Consider the following 17,434-nt stretch of genomic DNA (forward strand, 5'->3'; position numbering starts at 1 on the left):
GCCAGTTCTGACCCTGGGCCTCAGGAGGCCATGTGCACCTTGCTCTCCAGGAAGCTTCCAGCTGCCAGGTGAGTGACCTCGGGCCCTGGCTAGGGCAGAGGTGAGCCTCCCAGCAGCTGACCACAGATATAAGAGGGACCCCAGCTGACACTAGGACTCCAGCCTAAATCACCCCTTTCAGAAGCATGAACTAAATTAAGGCATCACTGGGTCACTAAACACTGGGGTCATTTGTTAGCACTGACTGAGTGCTAGAGTGGTACTCAAAACACACAGCTGCTATAGCATCTATCTCTGCCAGGAATTCCCCCAGTCCTCAATTCTTCCTTCTCTACTGGATTATCCTCAAAGACGGTGGAGTAGAAGGAGGTGCACTCATCTTCTCCTGCGAGAACTCCAAAATTACAACTCGCTGCTGAACAACCATCGGCAAGAGAATGTTGGATCCCACTAGAAAAAGATACCCCACGTCCGAGGGCAAAGGAGAAGCCCCAGCAAAACAGTAGGAGGGGTGAGATCATGTTTAGACTCAAACCCCACACCTGCCAGAGACGCTTGGAGGGCCCAAACAAAACCTGGTGCCCACCGGAACCCAGAGACCCCACAGAGACTGAGCCAGACCTGTGTTTGGGTCTCCTGTGAGGTCGGGATCAGCAGTGGCCTGCCACTGGGGCGTGGGCTCTGGGTGCAGCTACCTGGGTTAAACAGGCTGTGGCTTAAGTCCTCTTGGAGGAGGTCACCATTAACCCCACCATGGAGCCACTGAGCAGATGACCCACAAACTGCAGAACAATTATACCAAAGGAATTCTCACACTGTTGAGAAATTTCTAGGACCCACAACAGATTTCCCAACCTGGGGATCTGGCAAAAGGACTGAGAACCCCCACAGAATTTGACTTTGGAGGCCAGTGGGATTTGATTACAGAACTTACCCAGGACTGGGAAACAGACTCTGGGAGGGCACAGACAGAACCCTGTGCACCAGGACCCAGGAGAAAGGAGCCGTGACCCCACAGGAGACTGACCCAGACGTGTCTGTGAGTGTCCAGGAGTCTCTGGGGGAGGTGTGGGTCGACGGCGGCCCACTGTAGGGTCGGGGGCACTGAGTGTGGCAGCGTGTGCACGGGACCTTTGGAAGGAGGTCTCCATCATCTTCGGCAGCTCCACCATAGTTTGGCCTCAGGTCAAACAACAGGGAGGGAACACAGCCCTGCCCATCAACAGAAAACTGGACTAAAGATTTACTGAGCATGGGCCCACCCATCAGAACAAGACCCAGTCTCCTCCACAGTGAGTCTCTCCTATCAGGAAGTTTCCGTAAGCCTCTTATCCTTCTCCAACAGAGGGCAGATAGAATGAAAATCACAATCACAGAAAACTAATCAAGCTTATCACATGGACCACGGCCTTGTCTAACCCTGTGAAACAATGAGCCATGCCATGTAGGGCCACCCGAGACGGATGGGTCATGGTGGAGGTCTGACAAAATGCGGTCCACTGGAGAAGGGAATGGCAAAACCACTTCAGTATTCTTGCCTTGAGAACCCCACGAACAGGATGAAAAGGCAAAAAGACAAGACACTGAAAGATGAACTCCCCAGGTCAGTAGGTGCCCAATATGCTACTGGAGAAAAGTGGAGAAGTAACTCCAGAAAGAATGAAGAGACAGAGCTAAAGCAAAAACAGCGCCCAGCTGTGGATGTGACGGTGACAGACGTGAAGTCTGATGCTGTGAACAGCAGTGCTGCGCAGGCACCTGGAATGTCAGGTCCATGAATCAGGGCAAATTAGAAGTGGCCAAACAGGAGATGGCAAGAGTGAACACTGACATTTTAGAAATCAGTGAACTAAAATGGACTGGAATGGGTTAATTTAATTCAGATGACCATTATATCTACTACTGTGGGCAAGAATCCCTTAGAAGAAATGGAGTAGCCATCATGGTCAACAAGAGAGTCCAAAATGCAACCTGGACTTGGGTTCAATCTCAAAAATGACAGAATGAGCTCTGTTCATTTCCAAGGCAAACCCTTCAATATCACGGTAATCCAAGTCTATGCCCCGACCAGGAATGCTGAAGACGCTGGAACTGAATGGCTCTATAAGACCTACAAGACCTTCTAGAGCTAACAGCCCCCAGAACGTCCTTTTCGTCATAGGGGACTGGAATGCAAAAGGAGGAAATCAAGAGATACTTGGATTAACAAGGAAATCTGGGCTTGGCAAAATGAAGTACAAAATGAAGCAGGGCAAAGGCTAACAGAGTTTTGCCAAGAGAACGCACTGGCCATAGCAAACACCCTCTTCCAACAACACAAGAGAAGACTCTACACATGGACATCACCAGATGGTCAACACTGAAATCAGATTGATTATATTCTTTGCAGCCAAAGATGGAGAAGCTCTATACAGTCAGCAAAAACAAGACCAGGAGCTGACTGTGGCTCAGATCATGACCTCCTTATAGCCAAATTCAGACTTAAATTGAAGAAAGTAGATAAAATCACTAGAGCATTCAGGTATGACCTAAATCAAATCCCTTACAATTATACAGTAGAACTGACAAATAGATTCAAGGGATTAGATCTGATAGACAGAGTGCCTGAAGAACTATGGATGGAGGTTGGTGACATTGTACAGAAGGCAGTGATCAAGATCATCCCCAAGAAAAAGAAATGCAAAAAAGGCAAAATGGTTGTCTGAGGAAGCCTTAAAAATAGCTGGGAAGAAAAGAGAAGCTAAAGGCAAAGGAGAAAAGGAAAGATATATCCATTTGAATGCACAGTTTCAAAGAATAACAAGGAGAGATAAGAAAGCCTTCCTCAGCGATCAATCCAAAGAAACAGAGGAAAACAACAGAATGGGAAAGACTAGAGATCTCTTCAAGAAAATCAGAGATACCAAGGGAATATTTCATGCAAAGATGGGCTCGATAAAGGACAGAAATGGCATGGACCTAACAGAAGCAGAAGAGGTGGCAAGAATACACAGAAGAACTGTACAAAAAAAGATCTTCATGACCCGGATAATCATGATGGTGTGATCACTAATCTAGAGCCAGACATCCTGGAATGAGAAGTCAAGTGGACCTTAAGGAGCATCACTATGAACAAAGCTAGTGGAGGTGATAGAATTCCAGTGGAGCTATTTCAAATCCTGAAAGATGATGCTGTGCAAGTGCTGCACTCAACATGCCAGCAAATTTTGAAAACTCAGCAGTGGCCACAGGACTGGAAAAGGTCAGTTTTCATTCCAATCCCAAAGAAGGGCAATGCCAAAGAATGTTCAAACTATTGCACAGTTGCACTCATCTCACATACTAGCAAAGTAATGCTCAAAATTCTCCAAGCCAGGCTTCAACAGTATGTGAACCATGAACTTCCAGATGTTCAAGCTGGATTTAGAAAAGGCAGAGGAACCAGAGATCGAATTGCCAACATCTGCTGGATCATGGAAAAAGCAATAGAATACATATGAAAACAATAGAAAAGCATCTACTTCTGCTTTACTGACTAAGCCAAAGCCTTTGACTGTGTGGATCAGAACAAACTGTGGAAAATTCTTAAAGAGTTGGGAATACCAGACCACCTGACCTGCCTCCTGAGAAATCTGTATGCAGGTCAAGAAGCAACAGTTAGAACCGGACATGGAACAACAAAGTGGTTCCAAATTGGGAAAGGAGTACGTCAAGGCTGTATATTATCACTCTGCTTATTTAACTTATATGAAGAGTACATCATGCAAAATGCTGGGCTGGATAAAGCACAAGTTGGAATCAAGATTGCTGGGAGAAATATCAATAATCCCAGATATGCAGATGACACCACTCTTACAGTAGAAAGTGAAGAGGAACTAAAGAGGAACGTGAAAGAGCAGAGTGAAAAAGCTGGCTTAAAGCTCAACATTCAGAAAACTAAGCTCATGGCATCTGGTCCCATCACTTCATGGCAAATAGATGTGGAAACAGTGACAGACTTTATTTTCTTGGGCTCCAAAGTCACTGCAGATGGTGACTGCAACCATGAAATGAAAAGACACTTACTCCTTGGAAGAAAATCTATGACCAACCTAGACAGCATATTAAAAGCAGGGACATCACTTTGCCAACAAAAGTCCATCTAGTCAAAGCCATGGTTTTTCCAGTAGTCATGTATGGATGTGAGAGTTGGACTATAAAGAAAGCTGAGCGCAGAAGAGTTGATGCTTTTAAACTGTAGTGTTGGAGAAGACTTTTGAGAGTCCCTTGGACTGCAAGGAGATCCAACCAGTCAATCCTAAAGGAAAGCAGTCCTGAATATTCACTGGAAGGACTGATGCTGAAGCTGAAACTCCAATACTTTGGCCACCTGATGCGAAGACCTGACTCATTGGAAAAGACCCTGATGCTGGGAAAGATTGAGGGCAGAAGAAGAAGGGGACAACAGAGGATGAGATGGTTGGATGGCATCACCGACTCAATGGACATGAGTCTGAGCAAGCGCTGGGAGTTGGTGATGGACAGGGAAGCCTGGCGTGCTGCAGTCCACAGGGTCGCAAAGAGTCGGACAAGACTGAGCGACTGAACTGAACTGGATTACTCACATCTGCATTCAATCACGCCTTTATTTCTCCCTTTAAAAAAGCTCTCCCTTGGGACTTCCCTGGTGGTCCCATAGATAAGGACCTGCCTGCCAATTCAGGGGACACAGGGTCAATCCCTGGTCTAGGAAGATCCCAACTGACGCAGAGCTAAGCCTAGGCACCACAACTATTGAGCCCATGCTCCTCAGCAAGAGAAGCCTCCACAATGAGCAGCTCCACACATCGCAGCTATAGAGTAGCTCCCACTCTCTAACTCGAGCCTTTTCACAGCAACCAAAGATAAAATAATGAAAAAAAAAGCTCTCCCTCAACCCCGCTACCTCCACAACTATCAACCTGTCTTTGCTCTGCGTTGCAGCAAAAGTCATGCCCACTGTGTCTACTTCCTCTCTGGCCCTTCTCTCTCACACCCCCTTTCACCTCCAGCACGGCCCTGAAACTGGTCCAGGTCTCCAGCGAATGCCATGGCCCTAAGGCCGGTGCTCAAGTCTCCGTCCTTACGTGACTTGCCCCAATCAGCATCGTCTGTCAGCTCTCGTCCTCTGCCCCTGACCCTGTCTGCACCCGGTTCCCAGGACAACACAGTCTCCAAGCCTCCTCCTGCCTCACTGCAGGGCCTTGCTCATCACCCCAAACTCCTGATTCTGAGGGGCCTCGGGGCTCAGTCTCTGGTTTCTTCTGTAACTCACTTCATCAGTAAGCTCTCTCATCCAGTCTCAAAAGTCAAAGACCCCAAAAGGCCCAGATTTCTTCTCTGAGATCCAGACCCCAACACCCAACCTGCCTAGTGACCACCTCTTTTAGGTCTCTCATAGGCACCCCAAGCTCAACCTGTGCCAAATGCAACTCCTGACCCCCCCCCCCCCCACCAACCCCCGGGTCCCCATGTGCTCCTCTGGCACTCTTCCGTTTATAAGACAAAATGCTCAGACCAAAACACCTCTTCTTCTCTCACACCCCACACGTCACCCTGAGCAAATCCCACCGGCCCTCCCTTCAAACCCTGTCTCCCACAAGGCTCTGCGGCTTCCTGACCTCCATCTCGCTGATCCCTCCCAAGTCCGCTCCAGCCACGCGGGCCTCGCGCTGTCCTGTCGGCCCAGGCCTCTGCACCAGCTTCCTGTTCTCCAGAGCGCACGTGCCCACATGGCATGGCCCTCCAACTCGACTCCTCACAGCTGAGCCCTCTACCCTCTCCAGCCTCTGCAATGCTATCAGCCCCTCTCCCAATCCAACATCCCCTCCCTCTCTTCTTTCTGTGATGCCTGTCATCTAACAGATTATATACTTAACTGTTCATATTAAACTATACACTTCCGAAGCCAATGATGTCTTAATTTTTCATTAGCTATCTCTTGTGCCTAGAACAGTGCCTGACACAGGAGCCATTGAATGAATGTTTGTTGAATGGATGAAAGTCTGTCAATCAATGAATGAGTATAGAAACGGTGGAATGTTTTTACTATAGTGCCCCATTTAATAGTAAAGGAAAACTGTTTAAGGCCTCCATATTCAAAGTACCAGGTTCTTCAAACCTTCCACAATCTCCTTCTCATTGTATTTTTATAGATAAAGACCTGAATGGTGTGATAGGCTAGAAAACAGAAGGTTCAGCTTAAGTAATCTCAGTTTTAAAAATGAGGCTGTTGGAGGGTGATATTTGAGACCTTTCTCTGGCTTGAAATGTGAATAGTTCTGGTGACTGACGAGTGACCTGCTTCTGAGTTCCCCAGTAATAATGACAGCTGCTGCTGCTGCTAAGTCACTTCAGTCGTGTCCAACTCTGTGCGACCCCACAGACGGCAGCCCGTCAGGCTCCCCCGCCCCTGGGATTCTCCAGGCGAGGGCACTGGAGTGGGGTGCCATCGCCTTCTCCGATGATGACAGCAGGGAGCACCAAACCAAAAGGGCCCCGCAGACCAGGGGTCAGTACACGCCTGCCGGTAGCCTGAATCCTGTCAGCCTCTCCGTTGCATGTTCCTCGTATATAGCCTGCAAGGAAAGAATGGTTTTCCCATCTGCCATAACATGGTTTCACCTTAGCTGGTCATATAAGTACCTATGTAACAGTCTTGATTTTGCCTCTTGCTCTGCAAAGCCCACAATATTCACTACCTGGCTCTTTAAATTTACCCACTCCTGACAAAGACGAGCCACCGTAAGGCCAATTCCTCAGCTGCAGACCACAAGGTCCCCAGACACAGGCACCTAGGAATTTCAGCAAGATGTGACTTCCAAAGCTAAGTGCCTTAATGTAACTGCCGAAAGGCAATCAGAGATAAAGTGGCCAGTGGCCACTGCTATTATCTTAAATACTGGTAACACCCTCCATGTGGCTGGAAAGAAACAGCCAAGCACGGAAATGTATCTTAGGCATGTTCCCAGGGTAAAGCATATCCTAAAACCAATGGCTAGGGGTAGATATTGTTCTAAATTTGGAAATATCTGGTGACAAAGCGAAGTTTCCTTCCCTTTTCTTATCCACACCCAAAACAACACCCCATGTTTCTCATGAGAAAAATTCCATCACACTTAACGGCTTCCATTTCCTACATTTGATCTTTCACTTAACAACAACAACAAAAGATTAATGGAAGCCCATAAAGTATCCAGATCTCTCAGTACCAAATCTGGCATACAAGAAGCTACCAGCATTATTGTAATATTGTACCCAATGTATTACTGCTGTATTTTTATTACATCTATTATTGTATCACATTATATACTTTGTATATGGTAGATACAATATATAACGTATTATAAACACAATGTTTTGAACATATACTCTGTAACATGTAAACACATTTTATAAATAGAAAATATATAATCATCATATATACAATATGCTGTATCATTCTATACCTTTATTACATACATTATATCACTGTTATATTACCATCCTAACACTAAGCCACTAAGTAGCTGGAGATACTAAGCCACAAAGTAGTTGAGTCCCACTTCACTTCTAAGCCTCGATTTTTTCACTGGCAAAATCAGGGAATCATTTTAGAGTTTTGCCACTCTTTTCTAGCCCAAGACTAATTCCAAAACCATGCTACGTAACCTTTGCTTTGAAAGCTTCTCCTGCCCGGAAGCCTGTGCATGGCCACACCCAATCACGACTTGGAGCCCCACAATGAACGGGCGTGGGCATCATCTTTGTTCATCACAGTAATATCCTGATGTTCTGCACTTGTTGACCCAAACTGCCCTTGCAGCAAGGTTTGAAGCAAGCAGTCTAACAGCGTATCTATTTTAATAACAATTGGGTTGGTGCCCAATCACGTAGGAGCATTTGGGGAAATGGTAACGAATGGTCCCCCAACAGGAACAGGAAGGAGGAAGAGTCGGTCCCTCATCACCCTGCTGAACAGCAAGTGTTACGCTAATGATGCTACGGTATCACTTCTGGGCTCACTCTGTCCTTTTCACGTAAGGAAATCAAAAGTGTTTAAAAAATCACTGCTCCCTGGGAGGCAAAAGACAGAAAGTTGTGATGGTAAATGAGAATCCCTGAAATCTTATTATGCCTTTTCTCTGTGAAACTCAACAGTTGAATGAGACTGAGCCAAGTCCAATGCAAAAGTCCATGGGAAACAGAAATTTGAAACAAAAATAGATTCTATGGCTCCTGAACTTCCCATCCCCTTCTCTGAACCCCATGCCTGCATCAAGGTGGCATTAATAAAACCAGTTTAAGTTTTACAAGGAAAACAATTTCAAAATGACAACACTCAACGCGGATGTGCTTGTGGCTATCTGATAAATCTATGCATCGCTCATGAAAATGTTAACACATACGCGCCTTTTGGAAAACAGCGCAGCGCTAGCCCACGGCAGGTTCCTGGACTGGGAACTTTACCTTGAGAGCTCTCGCTAAGGACATCATCTAGCAAATCACAAGCTTGTGAATACAGCTGCTCGCTGTTACCTTATCTCTTACAGCAAAAAGAGGGAAACCGCGTCGAAGTCCAGCAGCGGCTGCACGATCTAATAAGTTATGGAAGAGCACCGTGACGGAATGTCACGGTCCTTACGGTAGCTCTAAAGACCACAGATGAAAAATATGCCTGTGAGTGCAGCAGCTCTGGAAAAGATGACCAGTAAACAGCTCATCCTTCGGCTCGCCTACCAGGTTTCAGGCCCTTTAGATCCAGACATGCAAGATGCATTCTCCTCTTGGCATTTTGTCAATTTTTTTTTCCAGTTCCTTCTTTAGTAACATCTTTTCACCTAAGATAAAATGTAAGTTCCCTGTACTTAACCTAAAAATAACAATAATAAACTCTTACTGAATGTATACTACTTATCTGGTACTGTTCTAAGTATTTCACATGCATAAACCCCTTGATCCTCCCGTCACCCCATGAGGTAGGCACTATCTACAAATGACAAAACTGAGGCCCAAGAGTTAAGGAACTTGCCAATCATCAGCCAGCTCAAAGTGGGAGACCAGGGCATCAACCCTGGCACCTGGGCTCCGGTGTACAGGCTCTTAACCACTTTGCCATTAGGAAAGAGACATTTCAACATTATTCAGGATGGGAAAATGGATTCTCCTGGTTAGTAACATATTCCAGTGAACTAGGAACAGCTCAACTATGCCCAGTCCTGCAGTAACTACTTTCAAAGAAATTCAGCACCATACAAAGCACCCCGGGGACCACGGTGCCCAGCAGCATCCATGCCTCCTGCAGGTACTGAACTCCAGGGGAGCTCGCACATGCAAACAGGCGTGATCGGCGTGGACGGTCACTGATTCACAGCTCACCAGGCACCTCTGAGATCATCTGGCATGTGATCCCTTCAACTGAGGGAAGGAAGTGGGTAGTTAGCCAAGCTCCCACTGCTAGCTGGCCTGTGTAAAACCAGGGTTCGTTCTATTACGCAACGTGTGATAACGTGAATGACTATGATTCACTAAGTGCCTGAGTATGCTAAGGGCTATGACCCCTTTACATATTCTCATTTAACTGTGCACAACAGTCCTTCGAGGTATGCGTTATTATTAATGTCACACAGAAATTAGGAAACAGGTTGGGATGTGTAAAGTCGTGTGGCTGGCCTCTCAGCGGGAAGGCCCTGAGTGGGGTGCCGCACGTTCTGGAGCACATTCTGGAGCATGGCAGCCCCCCAAAGCGATGGAGTGAGGGCAGACAACGGATTGGGGTGGTGGGGGGGTAGAAAGGAGGCCGGCTCCAGCTGCAGCCAGAAAAGCATCAATGGTAATGATCCGGCACACTAGCCAGCTTGGGACAAGCTTGTAGAGGCAAGTCTAAACACTGCTGCTTACTGGAATCTAGACAACTATAAATCTGCCCCTGTGGCAGAGGACCCAGAGAGCTGCTGAATTTATGCAAATCCGTGACTCCCCACCCCCACCCCGGCCAGGCACCTCCTTCTTGGGGCTGCAAAGCCCATACGCACCCCAGCCTGGGAAGGACAGTTTTTGCAGTCAGCGCTTCCACTGAGGGTGTTTGTTTCACTCGCTCACACCCAGCTGTGTACAAATATGCAAATCATTAATATTTCCATTTGCCATGCCACTGTGGCCTCATGCTGGGGGGCTTCCTGAGGGAGATAATTCAGTGTGCAACTACAGCCACAATGTTTAATTCCCAAGGAAACGTCTGCTCATGTTGTATTCCCCAAAGCCAGAAAAACCACCGTCAGCCACCCTTCAGGTTATTCCTGGGGGGGAAAAAAGGACCAGAAGAAACAAGGAAGTCTTCTGAGAGCAGGTGATAGCAGGTATATTTCAGAGAAGTTCAGGGCAGCTCTAGGTTGAAGGTTTCCCCAGGTGTCGGGGTCAAGCATCAACAACCAAACGCTGACTAAATGATTTCAGTACCTTTAGTGAAGCGATTTTTTGCAGTGTGAACAACTGTTGATAAATTTAGTCTCTGTGAATTCAGAACTGCTGTGGGACACAGGAGGTTGAGCCTGTTTTCATCCCCCGATGACTCTACTTTGGGCAGAGAACTGCAAAGCCGGAAGGCCAGCACCAGTAGCATCTGCCCGCACCAGGAGCCACACAGTGCCTTTCACACCCCAGGTACACCTGGTGCTAGAGCCGGGAGCCAGCCAGCACTCAGCTCGGCCACCGAGTGCCATACGCTGGGTGGGAGTCGAGGGCAGGACCGCAACCCTGACAGACAGCCCTCAGGTTTCTGACCAGGTCACGCAGTAACCAGAATTCACTTGTTCAAAGTCAGACAGCAAGACAGGGCAGAGCTCTGGCTGGCTGGACCATGGAGGATCATAGAAGCTACTGCCTTATCCCGTCTCCCGTGCTATATTTCTGGGCAGGGACCTGCTAGAACTCACCATGGTAATACAAATGATTCCAATTTATCAACTATGGCAAGTATTCATTAGTGTAAAACCCAAAAAAAGGCTGTACTGTCTCTTTCTTAAGTCTTGGGTTGAGAGCTGTAAGAAAAACTAGTTTTAAGGGTCAGAGAGCATACTGTTGGTCCCTTCAGAGGGGTTACGCCTCACACTGTCTAAGATCATGAGAGAGACACTACTGCGTGTAAAATGCTCTCTGAGGGGGGCAGCAAGCAGAGACAGTGAGGCTCGCGTTTCTCAAACTAGTATTCCGTCACCTCAGGTTTTAACCTCCCAGATGTACACAACATGGGAGCAGAAACACAGATGGTCTAAAAGGTAGCTAATGATTTCCTTTCAATGTCCCTTCAGAATTTATTCTGGATCTGACCTTCCTAACCGCGACCGTCTGGCTCAGGTTAAAGTCTGCCATGGCAGGCCAACAGACAGGCTGGACAGCAGTCAGAGGGAGCCGGGCCGTGGCAGCTGCCTGCAGCAACCACACGTGAGGCCAAGACCCAGCTTCACTTGCCCCTAAAGCAAGGCACTGATTCCACGCCGCATGCCCTCCAGCCTGGAGCCATCCAGTCAGTCCCTGTGATTTCATGTTCGTGCTGAGCCTGGACTTCACATCAGGCTCAGGGTGGTCCTGGGGATTCACGAAATCACTCCTGAACACTGTTCTGAAATTACTGTTTCAAAACATCAACAGCCTTTACTGACAAACTGTGAAGAACAGATAAACTCCACACCCCTGTTACTGTGGGTCCTTGGCAGAGCATCCACAGATGTTGGATCGGAGAATAAACTAGGTACGGGGTCTCTTGTGCACAAACCAAATCCCTACACTGGCAGAGACGTGCCCCTGGTCTAAAGGATCTGTGAAGACCAAGAAATCAGCGGCAGTTAATTGCTCTTTTTACCCCCAATTCACTGTGGATTCTGAAATCCCTGCCATCAGCCCCTCTCGTTTACATTTCTGAACACAAGTAAATAACACAACACAACAGCTTTCATTTTTGTCTGTAAACCCAGCTGCTACCACTGGAAATATCAGGAAGCTTTCATTCATACATTTTCCTAAGGAAAACCAGAGACAACTTGAAAGTAAGTAAAATGTTGAATTCCTGTTATAACATAGGTGATTTGTGTCGTTGGATCAGGCGGCTTTTCTTCTCAGTAACTGGAGATACCAGCCCACACGTCAGTGAGAGACAGTGTTGCATCCCAGCCCACATGCAAACACCCGTGTCTGCGAGAGTCATTCTTTTGAAGGACAAAGTATTATGACATAAAAAGCAACTGCTTTTTTTTTTTTAATGTTTCTCTCCCCCAATTGAGTAAAATACATTAAAGAAAATATAACAAATCTCACATATTCATTACCTGGATTCTAAGGTTGTTAAAATGATCCCGTTTTTCTTACCTATATGCAAGTGTTCACTCACTCACCTAAACCATTTTAGAGTAAAATTATAGTCAGTACAACCCTTTCCTCCTAAATACTTCAGCATGATGATACCAAAATGGACATTCTCCTACATGACTCATTACCACCATCACACAATGGTTTTAGCAACAGTTTCCAAACACCATCTACCACCCAGTTCATATTCAAATTTCCTGGTCTGTCCCTCAAATGTCTTTCATCGTTTTTTAATTCAAAGCAGGATTTGATAAAGGAGCAGAAAGGAGCACCTTTTCCAAACTAGCTCATTGACTGATGGAAACTTAGAGGGGTAATGGTTAAGTTAGCATCCCACTGACTTTTCTCAAGAAGAAAAAAAAAACAACTGTCTATAACCCGACCACAAAAGACAACTCTTACTGACATTTCCATGTGGTTTCTCCAAGTTTATTTTTTCTGTTCATAAACGCACACCTGTGCACACACTTGTGATCAAACTGTCTTGCTACAGGCCAGGTGCTACCTCCCTTCTTTTTTGGCAAGTGGAGATAAAAGAGTCCACACTATCCAGGGCACTATCTTTGGTATTTGGGTGCCTGCTGGGTCTGCGAACTGCTAGTCTGCTAGGTTAATAACAGTGGAAAAGGGCAGCAAGTGCCCTGGGACCCTGCTCAAGGGTCCTCCAGTTTCAGGCACACCACAGCACGCTGCTGGGTGGTCCCTCTGACTTCCTCCTTCTCAGAGCTAACGCTAACAAAAGCCCGAGTGACACGGAGGAGGTGGTAACAGGCGCTGCTGTCCTGTCTCATGGACATCGAGGATAGACAAATACAAGGTTGTTCTTTTTTTTTAATAGGAGGTACTTTGAACTCTTAGGAAGAAAGGGGCTATATAATTAAAAGCTATTATTAACATTCTCTAAACCAAACTGTCACTAAAAATGCAAACTCCTGGATATCAAAATTTTTCTTTGGGATATTTTTTAAAACTGAAAAATTTCAACCCAGCGACATGTGCTGCACTAAATAAAAAAATCTCAAACTGAACTAAAGTTCTCAGCCAAGTCAGGCCATCACAGAGCTGCGAATCATTTCATTCCTTAGCAGAACTGTCTGTTCACTGTCTTCAGACCATGCTGAACTAGAAGCATGGTCTGGCCCGCAGGCTCAGGTCTGGTCTTACACCGTAGTGTCCCAACAGACAGCGGCTGAAGCCCTTCTTCCTGGGGACGAAGTGCAGGGTCTTCTTACCTGGTTTCCAGGGACACAGGTGGCTTCGTTTCAGGGGCTTCTGTTTTTCAATAGCATTGCCCATTCTAAATTAAGCCAGAGAATCACAGAGCCCTTCCAAGCCCAAGTGTCTTTGCTGAAGAGCAAACACAGACCAAGTCACCAGCTGGACGGGATTCATCTCTCAGACATCCCCATCACTCAGTGGCAAGCCCGTGCAAGAAAAACTTGAACTCTGCTCTGAAAGGTCTTTGCCTCCTGCCTGTCCAACTCTCTTCACTTCCAGGGAGGAAATCAGAATACAAGGCTTGTTACCGCCCCAGCGGTGGGTCCCCGGACCCATCTATTCTAGGAGCTCCTCCTCGGCTTTCCTGACACTCCAATCCTCATCGGCACAGCAGCAGCCTCAGAGATTGAACTTCATTTCCAAACCCCATCAACGCTGCTTTTCCTTGGGGGAGGAGTGGGAAATCACATGATCAAGAAGCTGAAAGCTAAAAATAGACCCGTTTGGGGGCGTGCCACAGGAAACACTGTCACAGAGACCCCAGGGTCACACCTTCTTTTTAAGGTTCTAGCCCCTTAGACCAGTGTGCATCACGGGACAAGTTCCATGCATCACGGGACAAGTTCCATCGGTGAAAACAAACTGACTTCATTAAGACTGTTGTTTCCAAGGGGAAAAGTAAGCAAACATCAAAATGCAAGCTGCACTTCAGTTTCCCAAGAAGGGCTCGGAGGGCAAACGGGAATGTGCAGCCTCAAGCTCCAGTCACACAGTCTACGTTGGAATTAACATTTCTGGAGACAATGCTGCACCACCTAAATTCTGAACAACAGATTTCCTGGAAGAAAGGGCATGAAATCATACACTTTTTTTGTGGGGGAAAAAATTAAAGAAAAGAAAATGTCAAGGTACACAGAAAGATTTCACTGACTGAGATCCTAGAACCTGAGGGTAGAAAAGCTCTTCAGGAATCTCTGGAGTGCAGGCAGTGGGGAGACTGAGGCCCCACACCCGGGGCCAGATTCTGGCCTGCCCACCCAGCACAGCAGTGTCAGTTTCCCCATCCATCAGCTGTGCAGAATGCCGTAGTCCCACCTCCTCGGCTGCGATGAGGACCAAATAAGACAGACACTTAGGAGTCCCCTCGGGAAATCGTTACCACCATCAAGTTTGAAACCACAGTAGCTCGGAAAGCAGACACCTGGCTTCAGCCAATTTGGCCAAAGGCACACAATCAAAGGGACTGGAGGATAGGATGGGGGAGCCAGAGTAAAATTTAAAGACAAAAAAGCCCACGGAGCCGAAGAGACGGGGTCTAAAAGGCACTCGGCAAGCCGGGGCTTCCACCGCTCAGCGTGCTGCACCACGGCCAGGGCGCCACACCGGCCACGGCCCCCTCCAAGGGGGCAAGAGAATCCTGCCGGCGTACACAGAACCGAAGAAGCCACATCCCGATCTCCACAGGAGCCTGAGGTTTCTGATTCCCATCTACCGACACAGAAGTCATTTTCACACAATCGCGGCCCGCGAGTCCAGACTTCTCAAAGCCAGCCAACAGCATGTGTCTGTTCCACTTTCCCGCCACCCCAACACTGCGCATGGAGCGCTCCTTCCAGTCAAACCGCAGCCACGAACCGGGAAAGAGCGCAGACCCGAGCTCCAGCCACCCGGAGGGGCCGCCGACACCCAGCGCGGCTCAAACACCCACAGCACACCCAGCACTCCATCCCCGTCACCATCAGTGACCGCCCCACCCTTCTGACACACCCTGAAGGGCCCTCAGTTTCCTTCCCCAAACTGTAATAATTTTCCTTAGGCAAGTGTTCAGTGCCAGACATGTCTGGCCTCATTTCTTCCACGAGAAATTTAGTTCAATTCATCTACAGAAAGATCAAAGAAGTTCTACTTTTGAACCTGCATCCTAATGTCTCTTTTCACCTAAAGACAGTTTTAACGTATCAAATGCTCTGCACACAAAGCCGCCCAGCACCAGCAGAGTACCCGGACACGCAGATGCCTAACGACCGATGAACAGATGGGCAGACAGGAGGACGAAACAGATGAAGACTTCTCCACCTGCCCCAACAAATACTGCCCACAGTGGGTGAACCAGAGCTTCCAGTCCGCAAACAAACTCTCCTTGCGGCAAGAGCCAGGGCACGGGCCACCAGAGCACTGTTCGTCCACCTTCCCCACTCCTCAGCCCAGGCCAACCCCCGACGGGGAGCGTCGCTCGCATCTTTCTCATCCTGTTGGTCTGCAGAGCCCCTGACGTCAGGGACTGACCGGGCCTGGGTCAGCTCCTCACGGGCCGGAGCGCACGCGATAGCAGGTCACCCCTGGAGCCGGGCTTGAGGCCGACTCCGCCGCTGCCGAGCCAGGGGCTGCCACGTTCGAACCCTGAGGAAGATCCCCAGCTCCAGACAGCTGGGTTACTGCCGAACCTTCCAACCACCTGGAGACGTCCCTGAGAGCAGCTCTGAAGGGAGGACCCTGTGGGTCAGCTCTGTCTCAGGGGACCGCGGCCTCCCAGAAGGATTCCCTGTGAACTGCCGGGGGCTGGGGACGGGGACAGACGGATCCGACAGCCTTTTCTTAGACAGCGTCTCCGGGACTCGTCCCCGGCGGGGCAAGCGACCATCTAACCCACAGCTCCGGGGGACACGGGGCTCTCGGGTGAGAGCGGTCAAAGGGAAGCGCCGCCCGAATGGGAGCGCACGGCCAGCGTCCCGGCCTCCGTGTCCTGCGCGGTCACCCCGAGGACGCCGCGGAGGTAAGGCTGCTGTCAGCCAGAGCTCCTGGGAGCGGAGCACGACTACCACAGGCCCCAAGCCGCCGACTCACAGAACGGCAGGGCCTAACAGACACAGACTGACAAAACCGTCTCCCCTCAGAGCTTGGGGGTGGGGGGGCAGAGCTGGGGTCAAGGCGCCACCCTCAGTGACACAGCCAGATCCAGACCCCAGAAGCTTAACTCTTGGCTGGGCAACGTGCCACCTCTCCCTCCTGACCAGAGTGCGGAAGGAGCGGGAAACGCTGGCTTTGGAGGAGAGCTGGCCCAATCTGGACCTCTAGATGGGCACCTCCCAGCTGGGTGACTTTGAGAAAGGAACTTGACCTCCCTGGACCTGATTTTTTCATATGGAAAATGTGTACTAGCAAGTTGCCTACTTCATAGGGCAGTCTAAAGCTTCAGCATGATATTTTAAAGGTGCCTGGCACCTTAAATAGTTACTGGGTTTCTTTAATATTCTTTTATCATCTATGAATATCCAACTTTAGAGACAATACATTACAGAAAAATTATTCGCCATCATGAGGGATACTTTCTTTCTGTATCAGTAAGATTCGCTGCAACATTCTGGTAAACAACCTACTCCCTTAGTGCAAATAAAGTTTCACTTACAAACGTTTGTATCATCAGAATAATATAAGCGACATAAGCTGGGGAGGTAACACCGCGTCTACTGGCGTCTGAAGTGTTTTGCAGAGTCCTATCCTCAATGCAGGGGTTCCCTGGTGACTCGGTGCTAAAGAACCTGTCTGCCAAGCAGGAGGCGTGGCTTCGATCCCTGGGTTTATAAGATCCCCTGGAGAAGGGAATGGCAACCAGCTCCAGGATTCTTGTCTGGGAGACTGCATGGACAGAGTAGCCTGGCTACAGCCCATGGGGTAGCAAAAAGAGCTGGACATGACTTAAGGACTAAACAACAACAATAACAACATCCTCGATGCAAGACGCACTGGATTCAGAAGAAACCTCCGTCGGGGAGTCCTGCAAGGCACTGCCCACTGCTCAGAAGAGAAAGGTCTGTGATGGCTATCGTGCACAACTTCAACCCCCACCCCGCGGGCAGGAGACGGAAGCCGGGCTCTC

At 48.3% G+C, this 17,434-nt stretch overlaps 1 protein-coding gene across 7 annotated transcripts in view; it reads right to left on the minus strand.

Moving 5' to 3' along the window:
* RAPGEF1 (Rap guanine nucleotide exchange factor 1) overlaps positions 1-17,434 on the minus strand; it is a 135,900-nt gene that overhangs the window by 97,884 nt on the left and 20,582 nt on the right. For 2 of the 7 annotated variants that reach the window (XM_052649657.1, XM_052649654.1), the window contains exon 1: positions 13,572-13,874. The exons of 1 other annotated variant lie outside the window; for it this stretch is intronic. In XM_052649657.1, the coding sequence (XP_052505617.1) occupies positions 13,572-13,635 (64 nt within the window). In that variant the 5' untranslated portion in view covers positions 13,636-13,874. Of the gene's footprint in view, positions 1-13,571; positions 13,875-17,434 lie in introns of those variants that run through there. 4 more of the 7 variants (XM_052649658.1, XM_052649659.1, XM_052649655.1 and 1 more) reach the window with 3 other exon arrangements.

Source organism: Budorcas taxicolor, chromosome 11 (assembly GCF_023091745.1).
Source record: "Budorcas taxicolor isolate Tak-1 chromosome 11, Takin1.1, whole genome shotgun sequence".
NCBI lineage: Eukaryota > Metazoa > Chordata > Mammalia > Artiodactyla > Bovidae > Budorcas > Budorcas taxicolor.